Genomic DNA, 11,520 nt, shown 5'->3' on the forward strand with positions numbered 1-11,520 from the left:
TTCCCAAAAAAAACTACACAGACTAAAAAAAAAAGCTCTCCACGATTCTACATCTCAAAGCCTTCTTCCTGAAAAACCACTCAAACATCATCTCCTTCTCAGAAAACTCATCAGCAGTCCAGCAGCAGAAATAGGAATATGTAACAACACAAGAAAAAGAAAGAAACTGGAACTGCATAGCCTCAAGCTGAAAAAACCTGTATAAAACACCGCTCTCCCAAAGACAAGTTGTGAACTTGTGGGAATCAGTGTGGCAGAGGCTGATTCAGAGTTCACCCATTGCCGATCCCGGGTTCGACGCTGACAGTGATTGTGGTTGTTTCCATAATTCGATTTTACAGATTTTTCAATAAAATCCTTATTGATAAAATGAGGCTGAATTTCATTTGTAACATTCTGAAATGGGAGAGGCTTGGAACCAGGAGAGGCTTGAGTGGCAGAGCCAGTAATGTGCGTAGCATGAGACATAAATTGCGTGTGTGTGCGTGCCCTGAAAGGCCAGAGGAAGTGCGTGTTTGAGACGTGCTATCAGCACAGGGCGAGTGGGGAATCCCAATCTGTGGATTCGCTCTGGGCGACTGCAAGCAGCTAGAAAAGGACAGGGTGATTGGGGTGTGTGTTTGATTGTATGAAACCCCTTTAATAAAATCTCCCCGTCTCCCCGTGGTTGGGTTGTGATAAGCATTTTTGAGGAGATGCCACCATCTAGTGACGGGAGTTAAACTGCTGACTGTTACCGTTTCTTAATTAAGCTTACATGCCTAGGAATCAGGGGTCTTGGAGAGCCATGGAGAAAGAATTTCTCTTTTTAAAGAAAGGTTGTGATTGTAACCCTTGGATTGTGTTTTGCTGTGTAGTCTGTCAAGAGCCTTGGCTCTGAAAGGTATTTAGGTGGAGGATCCCCAAGTGGGGACTCTGTTTCCCTTGTAACACAAAAGAGAATAAAGAAAATAAAGCCACCCAGATAGCGATAAAAATCTTACTAGGAACTGGTAAAGTAACCCATGGCAGCAGTGAGATATTTGAGTTATTAGAGAATGGAATTTTGGGGACCCTAAAGAAACTAATTGACATTCTTGGGGTTGAGTGTGCTCAAGATAATTGGGTACCTGAATATTACGAAGTGAAACTCCAAAGTTGGGATAAAAAAACATTGTGAGAAAAAGAACTTCCAGGATGGGAGCAAATGAGAGTAAAGGAATTCCTAGGAGTAGTCCTTTGGGATGGCTTTTAACACATTGGAAAGAACTAGTGGGATATGCTGATGCAGAAAGCAAGAGGGAGCTTGTTAAGTTCTGTACACAATGGTGGCCACTATATAGACTGGATGGTTTAAAAGGTAGCTAAAGACCTAGCTGAGGATGATTGTAGGACAACACAGGAGGATGTTAAGGATGTATTTCCCCTTCAAGATCCTGGCTGGAATCCCAATGAACAAGGGGGACTAAGACAGTTACAAAGATATCAGAAATTAACAGTAAAAGGGCTGGAAAGAGCAATTCCCAGAACTATCAATTAATCAGCTCTATATGCTATTAAACAAAGTCCTTCTCAAACACCTTCTGAATTTTTAGATCAACTGCGCGATGCAATGTGGAAACATACCAGCCTGGAGCCAGGATGGAGTGAAGGAATGCAGTAGCTAATAAATTTGTTTTTAGGACAATCCACAGAAGACATCAGGAGGAAGCTCCAGAAGATCGGAGTCCCAGAGAGCCAGAATCTGGAAACCCTGGTGGATGAAGCCTGGAGGGTCTTTAGCAATTGAGAAGAAGGATATAAACAGGGGATGAGAAAATTGGTGGCAGTAGTGAAGGAGGGGGAGAAAGAAAAATGTCAGCGAGGTCCACCAAAACGAGGACCACCCCAACTGGGAAGGGATCAATGTGCATTTTGCAAGAGATTTGGACACTGGAAAAATCAGTGTCCAGAAGTAAGAAAAGGAGATGAGCAGAGGTGAGATGATCAGAAAGGAAAGGGGGAGGTTGCTCATGTAAAAGAAGACTGAAGAGGACCGGAGTGCCCTACCCCAGGTGACCCTCTGGTTATAGCTCCCAATCGAGGGAATAAAGAAAAAGAAGTGGGATTTCTAAGAGATACAGGAGCAACATTTTCAGGGTTGAATAAGGTTCTAATACCTGTGATAGTAAAAGGTTTTAAAAGCTTAGAAAATTCAGGGACTTATAAAGAAAGGTAGGCTTGGCAAGCCCTGGGAAAAGTAGGCCCTGGGAAATGTTAGGCTAAAGATCATGTCAAACTGCACGTGTGTAGTCAGTAGATGATAAATTGTTAGATGTGATTGGAAATAATTATTGTTTATAGAACAAGAGGAACAATGTTAGGAGGCTGGGGAGAATCACAAGAAATCCATGCCTGGGTAAAAACAATGCATGCAATAGAACAATGGAAGTTTAATAATTAAGATGTAAGTTATATAATGATAGAGTATAAAACATGTTAATTTCAAAACCAAGTCGGGTCAGCTTTGGGTATGTGTACCCCTGACACCCAGAGCTCTTCAATAAAGCACCTTCATATAATCATTCCGTGATTATGTGTGTTCCTGAATGCTAACATCTCTGTTCCTCTCTTCCAGCCCTTGAATTATGGCACACAACATCAGCCCCGCCATCAGAAGCCTGGCAATTCAAAAATTTTATATCCTCCAGGCAGTAGAGAGAACTCAATATTCCATCTTTGGAAACCTGCAAGATCAGCTCCACATGGCATAGAGGACACGGTCTCATCTCTCAGGCCTTGACTGGATGCGCTGCTGGAGCTCTGCTGAGAGCTGATCTGGGAGGCTCTGTCTGCTGGGGCCACCTGAGCCAGCCAGGATTTTATTTTTCTGCAAAATTGTTCTTTCCTTGTTTTTGTTTTTGTTTACTATGTAAATATAGGATAGGTTCTAAATATACAGATTCCCAAGAGCTTTCTTTTGCTGCCCAAGTTCTGCAGGATACCAGAGAAGAGAGGGAAAGGGGTGCTCGTGCTCAGCAACCTGCCAGGGTGTGCAGTGGTGCAGGGAAAATGGCCAGAAACCCCTTGGCCTTTGGTGGTCCTGCTGAAGGCACAAGCCCTGTCCCAGCCAGGAAGCGCCATCTGTGTCCTCGTGCCCGTGTGGTGCTGGCTGGGTTGCTGAGGGCTCCCAGGTGCCTCTTGATGCAGCTCCTCTGGAGCTCCTGTGGGGCTGTGGCGCTGCTGGCGGGCCACGCTGGGGGAGACCCTGAGGGAACAGGCTGCTGGGAGGCCATGAAGGGATGAGGGGCTGTGGAGGCCCTGACGGGACAAGGCCGTGGGAAGGCACAAGGGGGATGTGTGAGGGAGTGGGTGTCAGGAGACTCCAAGGGGACAGGAGGCCCCTGAGGGGCCGGGGTGGTGGGAAGACCTGAGGAACTGGGTGTCAGAGGCCATAAGCAGCCCCCGGGCAGCCGCCTGGTTCCTGACACCCGGCTGTTCTGGCGCTTCCCCAAAATGTCTGCCAGGCCTGCAGCAGAAGCCCTTGGGGCTGGGACAGTACACCTCCAGGAGGGTGGGGTCAGCCCGAGGTGTGCTCAGCCTGGGCTGGCTGGGGACATGGAGGGCAGGGGGTGCTGCCAGGCCACGGCCACTGGGTGCCTGCCATAAGGGGCAGTGGGCAGAGGCAGGGCTGGCGGCCAGGCCGGGCCCTCGCGGCTGCCCAGGCCACGCTGCTGTGACCGAGGCCCCCCTGACACAGAGCTCGGGGCCCGCAGAGCTGCTGCCACCATGGGGAGGGCGGTGGTGTCTCCTCCAGCAGGGCTGCCCAGTGGCTGCTGCCCAAGCGGCTCTGGAGCCCACAGAAACAGCAGCAGAGTGTGCACAGGAACAGCAGCAGCCCCAGCGTCGGCACCTGCGAACTGAGGCGTCCGCAGCAGCCGGCTGCCAGACAGGGGGAGGCTGTGGGCACAGCTGCCTTTGGTTTGGCAAAAGGCCTCAGCAGAATTGGCCACAATGGCTTTCTCTTGACTTGCCAGCCTCACAGCAACGCTTGGCAGCTTCAGCTGCAGCCTGCGCCCGTGACTGACTTGGATGGCCGTGCTTGAGGGCGGGCTCGCCTTCCACACTCCAGTGTCCCAAGGCAGCGGCCTTGGTGCCATCGTGACACGGAGAGAGAGAGACTCAGGACATGAGAACACAGGAACAGCCTGTTTGGCTCATTCTTGAGTTTGCTGCTCCTGCCTAAAATAATCATCAGGAATATATGCTGATGTAAAGTTATAGCCGAACACCAAGGACTTTTTCTGTAGTGTCTAAACTAGTGTAGAATTAAAACCTTGTGTGACTGTTCAGAGACTCTAAAATGCAGGGTGAAAATGACAGCTTTGGTTTGTAAGAGTCCTAAAAATTTTGACATGTGATTTTTCAAGTCAGGGATTTTAATTCCAATGTGGAAACTACAAAAATATTAAAATTTGTTTTCATTGGCAACCCCTTTGAAATGGCATCAGCACACCTACAGGTGTACTGGGGACAGTACTTGGCAATTCATGGCTTCAGTTGTGGGAGATAAATATGTTGTCTGGGTTCAACCTGAAGTTTAAAGTTTTCCCAGGGCTTTGATTGACTGGTCACTGCAGGTAACTTTAATAAATGCAAAAGGATGTGAGAGCACAATTTCTGGAGAATGTGCACTGGGGATAGAGAGAAAACCTTGAAAACAGTCAGCAGGTTCTGGAAAACTTAAAAAATATTAAAATTACAAACATAATGTAAAAATAGATGTAGCTCTATGACTGTTCAAGCAGGATTCTATGTCTGGAGGAAATGTTTGACTTGCATCAGCTGTAACACAGACAGACAAGCAGCAACTGTGGCCTTGAACATTTGTGCTACTGCAAACCCCTTCCATGAAAAACATCATTCCAGGAAGGAGCAACATCATCTGACAGATAGCAAGAGTGGCCAGCAATAGCTCCAGGAGCTCCTGCCAAGACCCCTACAGGAAGGAGCCCAGCCCCCAATGCATGTGGGCTTTGGCTTTGGCCCTCTGGCACAGAAACCCCCCAGGGGCACAGATCTCTGGGGCAGGAGAAGGGCACCAGCACTGCCAGGGCTCGGCTGGGGTGGCAGGTCTGCCTCGGTGGGGACTCTGCCACACCTGCTGATTTCAGTGCTGCCAGGACCCTGTACAGATTCTGTGCAAGGCCCCGTGCCCTTCCTGCTGCGCCTGCGTCGGCAGCCCTGGGGGCTCCTTCTGCTGCCCTGAGCCTGCAGAGCAGGGCAGTGTTTGCTGATGGTTTGAGGTGTTCCTAAAGATCCTGTCTTAGACACTTTGGGCAAGGGATTCCTTCCAACGTAGGCCACGCTGGGGGGATGGGGCAGAACTAGGAAGGTGGCAGGGCGTGCAAGGGCCGTTAGTGACACGGTGCAGTCTGGTAACCGTGGAATGGAACGGTGGAATGGACAAGAGCTGGCGGTGACAAGACCACACCAGTATGCCTGGTGCATGCGACGGGACAGGACACGCCAGAGCGGTGCTGTGAGGTGCCCCCACACAGCCCACTCGTTAGTGCCTGACCCGGAGCTTTTCCAAGGCGTAATTCCTACAGCTCACATTGTGAGCAGACTGTGGGAATTGGTGAGCCGGAGCTTCCCGATAACATCTCTTTAGAAGGTGCTCCCAAGGCCCGATTTTGTCATGGCGGGCAGATTCTTCAGGCTATTCAGGGTGTTCCGACGGAATAGAAGCACAGACCGTGGAGCTGCCCCAGCAGAACACCCTGAAGAGCCGGAGCAGTTCCAGCAAGGGCAGGATGGTGAGTGGCAGAGCTGGGCCGCAGGGCTGAAGCTGCAGCCAGCTGGGCCCTGCACCATCCCGTCCCATCCCATCCCATCCCATGTGGACATGCCCAAGGACAGGAGAGAAGAGGGGCTGGGGTTGACCCCCGCCTGTGACCGTGCTCCATCCCCTGAGCCACCCCAGGGCTGTCCCTGCCTGGGGAGTGCAAGGCTGGGCTGTGTTCTCCGGCCTCTCCCGCAGTCCCTCAGCTCTGGCTGCTCTTTTCCAGATGCAGCCATGGACAAGAGACAAGAGCAGGAGCCTGCCCATGGCCGCTTCCGCAAAACGCTGAAGGTACCTGCAGCCATCCCCACCTGGGCTGGGCCTGCTGTCACTGCTCAGGCCAGCTCTGCACTTGCAGCACTCCATGGAACATGCCTCTCTTCCCTGTCCTTTCTTCATTCTGCACAGAGGTTCCGCCAGTTCCTGCCAAGTCGGCATAGAAAGATCAGCCCCCTAGGAACTGAGGGCACAGCTGAGCCTGACTCTGGGCTGACCGAGCTCCAGGCAGAGCCTGATGTCAGCCCAGATTCAGCTGCGCCCTCACAAGACTCGGATGCTGTGGTGAGTGATGACAGGGCAAACTCTGATATGGTACTGATTGAGGACATGGCCATTCCAAACCCCAGAGAGACTCAGGGCATCACAAATACTGACACTGTGCCCCCTCCCACCATGAGTCATGCACCTAATATGGATTTTTTTGAAAGGGGACTGTTCCTTCTGACCAGCAGGTAGCCAGCCAGGGGCCGGAACTGGAGGTCTCCCAGGATCCTGTGCCACTTCAAGCCACATCCACAGGGCCCCCTCAGCCTTTGAGGCCAGCAGAGTGTGATGGGACGGTAAGCACTTCTTGGGAGAAGCTGGGGAAGTTGCTGCCTTGGACAGCGCTCCAAGTCTTCCCCATTCCTACTCTAGGTGCCAGCTATTGTACGGAGCATCCACCAGCATCTAATGTGCTCCGTTACGGTGGATGCCAGGCTGCCAACTAACATGGTGAAGCTGGCTGAAGAACACCCGGACGATGTGGTACTGACCCTCCTGCGCTGTGCCCCATCGTGTGACAGGTATGGGGCCCACGTGCCTTGAGAGCTCAGGGCTCAGCGGCCTTTAGGGCCCATCGCCCTGCACAGCCTGTCCAATGGGCTCTGCCCAACAGGCAGAGAGGTCCAGGAGCTTCGGGCCCCTCTGTTTCCTGAGGCTGCTGCCAGTGCTCCCTCCCTGCCCCTCAGGGCACTGGGGCTCTGTCACCTGGGACCCCACAGCTACACAGGGCATGGCTCTGTGACTGAGACACCCCTGACACAGAGCTCTGATCCCACAGAGCTGCTGCCATGATGTGGCAAGCCATAGCCTCATCAGGACCAGCAATGGAGAAGGTGCTGCCAACTCTGCTCCATGTGATGGAGAACTGGCCCCTTTGCAGCATCTGCACCTCTGATGAGGACAACAAGGACGTTTTTGCTCTGGCTGTGAGTTTCTGGAACTGGCCTTGCCTGTCCCCTAGGTTGCTTCTCCAGCAGCTCTTCATCCTCTCCTTGCCTCAGGCTGGGCTGAAACCTGGGCTAGGGGCAGGCTCAGGGGGCACCGGGCCCGCTGCTCCCCGTGTATCTCCCCTCGGGCCCTGCCCCATGGACGCCTTAGCACTGAGCGCTGTCTTGGTGTGATTCTTTTGCAGGCAACTCTGGTGCTCTGGGTGATTATGCAAGTGCCTCAGAGCCATGAGGCCATGATGCATTATTCCGACTCTCTCTTTGCGGCTCTGCTGTTGCACGTTTTCACCACCACACAGCTGATGCCAGCAGAAGTTGATAACTTCTGGAGAGAATGCCAGGAGCAACACCGCCTTCCCGGAGAACCCAACAGGTGCCAGTCCTCCTGTCCTTCCCATGCCCTTGTGGCTGACACCAGTGCACCCAATGTGACCTGGCCTTTGCTCTGCACACAGCTTTGCAGTGCAGGCCATGAAGGCTCTGCTCTGCTTTCTGCACTATGACAACGAGTTGATGGCCATGGAGCGCAAGTGTGGCTGGGAAACGCTGCTCCATGCTGACACCCAGCACTATGCCGTGGGTCTGTTGGCCAGGTGAGACCCCTTCTCGCCACTGCCTCTGAAATGTGTGCCCTGTGCCCAGGGTGCCCTACCACAGTCCCTGTGGTCCTGGCCAGAGGGCTTTGCCATTGAGGGATGGCTGAGCAGACTAGAGAAGTCTGAGAGGAGGGTGCCCAGAAGGAGCCCCATGGTCCCAAAACACCCATGGTCCCCCCCAGGGATGCTGGGGAAAGGCCAGATCTCCATGAGTCATCCCTGGGAGAGGTTTGGCCTCCCCCCACCCCCCACCTCTGTGTCTTGGTGCCATTTCCCTCCTTCCAGGGTGATGCGCCGTGACTTGACGCCCTTGTGTTACCATGTGGCACACCAATTTGTCCGGAGGCTCATCAGGGAGGAGGCACCTTGGGATCTGTCCTCCCTGGCATTCCTTGTGGAGGTGAGCCCCATGGCCAGCACTACCTCACTGAGCTGCCTGCCAGCCCTGTCCCCTTGCATAGCCACAGCTGCCTGGGACGGTGCCCGCGCCCTGTGCTGCTGCCTGGGCCCAGCCCTGTGCAGTTCCAGGCTCCTGCCAGCCAGCTCCTCTGTCACTGCCCTGTGCCTTTCAGGTCCTGGATTGCCTGAACTTGAGTGACTGTGGGTACTGTGTCCTTGAGATCACATCAAAGCACCTGCAGAGCGAGTGCAGGCAGAGGCGTCGCCTGGCGCTCAGAGGCCTCGTGGTGCTCAGCCAGGAACCCTCGATGGTGAGAACAGGGCAGCAGCTGAAGCTGTGCTGGGCAAAGCAGCCCCTTGGGCTGGCTGGGCTTCAGGAGCTGAGGCAGCTGCTCCCAGCTCTCCTGCCTCACCTGCCTCAGTGCTTTGGGACAGGCCTTTGGCCTCTGGGCCCGGCAGCAGCAGGGTGGGGTTGCAGTGCCAGGGCGGTCTTGGCGCTGCAGCCATTCAGGGCTTCCCAGCACAGCCTTGTGTTCCACACAGGCCACACCTATACGCCGCCTGTGTCAAAGCTTCCTGCAGCTGCTGAGTGACGCAGACGGAGAAGTGGTCGGCATGTCTCTGTCTGTGCTCAGGAATGTGCTGAAGAGAAAAAGTTTTCATTTATCAAGGACTGCTGCCCCCAAGCTTGCTGAGCCACTTGTGCTCCTCTTTGACCATGTAAGGCTCTGTGCCCCGGCCACGGGCACTGGCTACTGCCCACACAAACTTTGGGCCTGTGGATTTTCAGGCCTTTGCCCAGGTGGGCTGGAGAAGTTGGCGCTGAGATCTTTTCCTCCTTCCTTCCTCCAGGACAAAAGCCACGTGCAGGTGCTCTCCATTCACCTCTTCCGCAATACGATGAACCTGGTACTGGAAGAGGGAAAAAATGCAATGGAGGGAATTGTGAAGCAGAGCCTGCTCCCGCTCATTTTGCACTGCCACGACGACAACCAGCGCGTGGCCGATGTGAGCTTTTGTGTGATGCTGGTGGACCACTGGGAGGCGGCTGGGCTGCCTCCTGCCCTGCTGCCTCCCAGGCTGCGGCCTCCTCCTGGCCTTGGCACAGGGATGCAACTCCTGTGCCCTGGGCAGCAATGGCATCTCTGCATCTCTCCAGGCCTCCCGGGAAACGCTGCACTGTGCTGCCACCTTCTTAAAGAACACAGAGCTCCTGTGTGTGCTGCCAACAGAGGATCTGTCGAAGATCACCGAATGTGTGGTAAAGGACGGCCTGGAAACCCCAGCCTCAGCCTGGAGAAGCTCCCTGTCCCCGGGGCTCAGTGTGTGGGGCTGGCAGCTGTGGCCCAGTGCTGCACCCATGGGAGCCAGCCTGTGCCCCACACACTGCTCCCTTCCCTGGGACACACGGGTTCCTCTTCAGGCTCCTGTGGCCCTGAGCCGGGTGCCGATGGAGCCCCAGCCCAGTGGGGCTGCTGCCCGGTGCCTCAGGGCTGGGCGGGCACGGGAGGCCGGGGCTGGCCGCAGGCAGCGCCCGGCCGAGGGGCAGAGCCCGCACCGACCCTTCCCTCCTGCCGCTCCCTGCAGCTGGCACAGGACGAGAGCCGAGCGGCCGAGCACCTGAGCCGGGCACTGCCGTATCTTGACAGCCCACAGGAGTCCCTGCGAGAGGCGGCCGTCAGCTTCATCGGTGAGCCACGGGCCCGGGCTGGCTCCCCACTCCGCCGCAGCTCGGCCCCGGCCCCGGCTGCTGCTGTCCCGGCAGCGGCACCCGGGCCCGGCGCCCTGGAGCCCCGGCTGCCCTCGGGGCTGCTGCCGGCCTCTGGCAGCCGTGCCCTTGGGCTGAGTCAGGATGCGGCAAGGGCTGGGGCTGAGCCCTGCCGGGGCGGGAGGCCGTGTGGCCCCAGGGCTGGCAGCGCCGCTGGCAGGGAGCTGTGCTGCCAGGGCCCTGACAGGCTCTGTGTTCCCAGGGATGGCCAGGATGTTCATGCACAAGGGCGCACAAGGAAGAGCTGCAGACCCTCAGTGAGGGTGAGTGAGAGCAGCGGGCTGGCACTGGGGGCTGGCAGGGGGCAGTTGCAATGCCTGGGACGGGAGCTGCAATCCCTGGCCCAGCTGCAGAGTGCTTCGTTCCCTGTCTGGGTGAGGGCGGTGTGGGCAGAGAGCAGAGAGATTTCAGGGACAGGGGTGGGAGTTGTGGCCAGCACCTTCTGGCTGATCCTGTTGTCTGGTTCTCTCTTGTGGCCATTGCAAGAGCCAGGTGGAATGTCCTTGGCAGGAATGTCTCCTAGGATCCCTGCAGATGCATGCCCTGACCGTGCCTCTTGTCCTCTCTCTTCCAGCCACTGAAGCCCCGACAAAGACACCACTCCATCCCACAGCAACCTGAATATCCAAGCTCGGTTTGCCAGTGAACAAGTGTCCCAAGAACAGCAGCAGGAGACACTGAAGAGGACACCACCTCCCAGTGCCACTGGAGATCCAGGCACAGCTGACAACTGGCACAGCTGAGCCTGTGGGATTTTCACGGGGCTTCAGCCCTCTCCCAGCCTGTAGATAGCTCCCTCCAGCCCTCAGACTGTGCCCATCCCCTTTTTTCCCTCTATTCTTCCTCCCTTTTGACAGCTCCTTACCTCCAGCCCTCAGTCCATGCCCATCCCCTTCTTTCCCTTTCCAGCTCATCCCTTTGCTTCACCTTGCATTAATAAACAGTTTGCCTTTTTCACTTAACCTGCATCTGTCTGGAGTTGAAGGGACACAAATCCAGAGCACTGTGACACACAGGCCCCTCCTGCCGTTCTCTCCTGCACCGTGTTTTGTGCAGAGACGCAGAGGAAGGAGCGCAGATCAGGCTGGAAAGGTCCCTGTGCTGAAGGCCCGGCTCCACAGCATTGTGGAGTTCAAGGTGTTACTGAAGGCCAGTAGTGGGACAAGGAGCCTGGGTGTGTCAGGGACCAAAGTTGTGTCTAAGGCCCTGCCGTGTTCTGTCCTCTGTTGTGCACGTCAACAGGATGGCGAAGAACAGACTTTGAAGGAAACCTTATGGGTTAACTGCTGGGAATTTGACCCTTAAGAGGAACAATGGATTGATCAATTGATGGGAAGTTAACCTGTGAAAGAGGAACAGTAATAATGAGGCTGTTATTGGCATGGTGACCTTACCTCATGTACTGGCCAAGGGTGAGATGACATGGTGACTGGGAAAATTCCACTCCAGGGGAGAAGATAGGAG

General features: G+C 54.9%; 1 protein-coding gene across 2 annotated transcripts; it reads left to right on the top strand.

Moving 5' to 3' along the window:
* Positions 1-3,675: 3,675 nt before the first annotated feature.
* Positions 3,676-11,018, top strand: LOC111941995 (maestro heat-like repeat-containing protein family member 6). 2 transcript variants are annotated; one of them, XM_086898093.1, is made up of 16 exons: positions 3,676-5,777; positions 6,030-6,094; positions 6,212-6,364; positions 6,535-6,642; positions 6,719-6,867; positions 7,125-7,272; positions 7,479-7,666; positions 7,749-7,886; positions 8,175-8,289; positions 8,462-8,599; positions 8,832-9,008; positions 9,141-9,296; positions 9,448-9,549; positions 9,876-9,978; positions 10,259-10,319; positions 10,631-11,018. In XM_086898093.1, exons 1-15 carry the CDS (start codon positions 5,660-5,662, stop codon positions 10,315-10,317), a joined length of 1,917 nt encoding a protein of 638 aa, XP_086754219.1. In that variant the 5' UTR covers positions 3,676-5,659; the 3' UTR covers positions 10,318-10,319; positions 10,631-11,018. The 2 variants fall into 2 exon arrangements, with proteins under 2 accessions (XP_086754219.1, XP_086754218.1); XM_086898092.1 differs by having other exon boundaries at positions 5,386-5,777; positions 6,532-6,642.
* Positions 11,019-11,520: the final 502 nt, after the last annotated feature.

The sequence above is a fragment of the Cyanistes caeruleus genome, chromosome 7 (assembly GCF_971803275.1).
Source record: "Cyanistes caeruleus chromosome 7, bCyaCae1.hap1.1, whole genome shotgun sequence".
Lineage (NCBI taxonomy): Eukaryota > Metazoa > Chordata > Aves > Passeriformes > Paridae > Cyanistes > Cyanistes caeruleus.

Bases quoted from the DNA above. Each gene is read 5' to 3' on its own strand.
- LOC111941995 (XM_086898092.1), top strand. From the start codon at position 5,660: ATGGCGGGCAGATTCTTCAGGCTATTCAGGGTGTTCCGACGGAATAGA. The intron at 6,095-6,211 runs GTACCTGCAGCC...CATTCTGCACAG, and splicing joins GCTTCCGCAAAACGCTGAAG to AGGTTCCGCCAGTTCCTGCC. The intron at 6,643-6,718 runs GTAAGCACTTCT...TTCCTACTCTAG, and splicing joins CAGCAGAGTGTGATGGGACG to GTGCCAGCTATTGTACGGAG.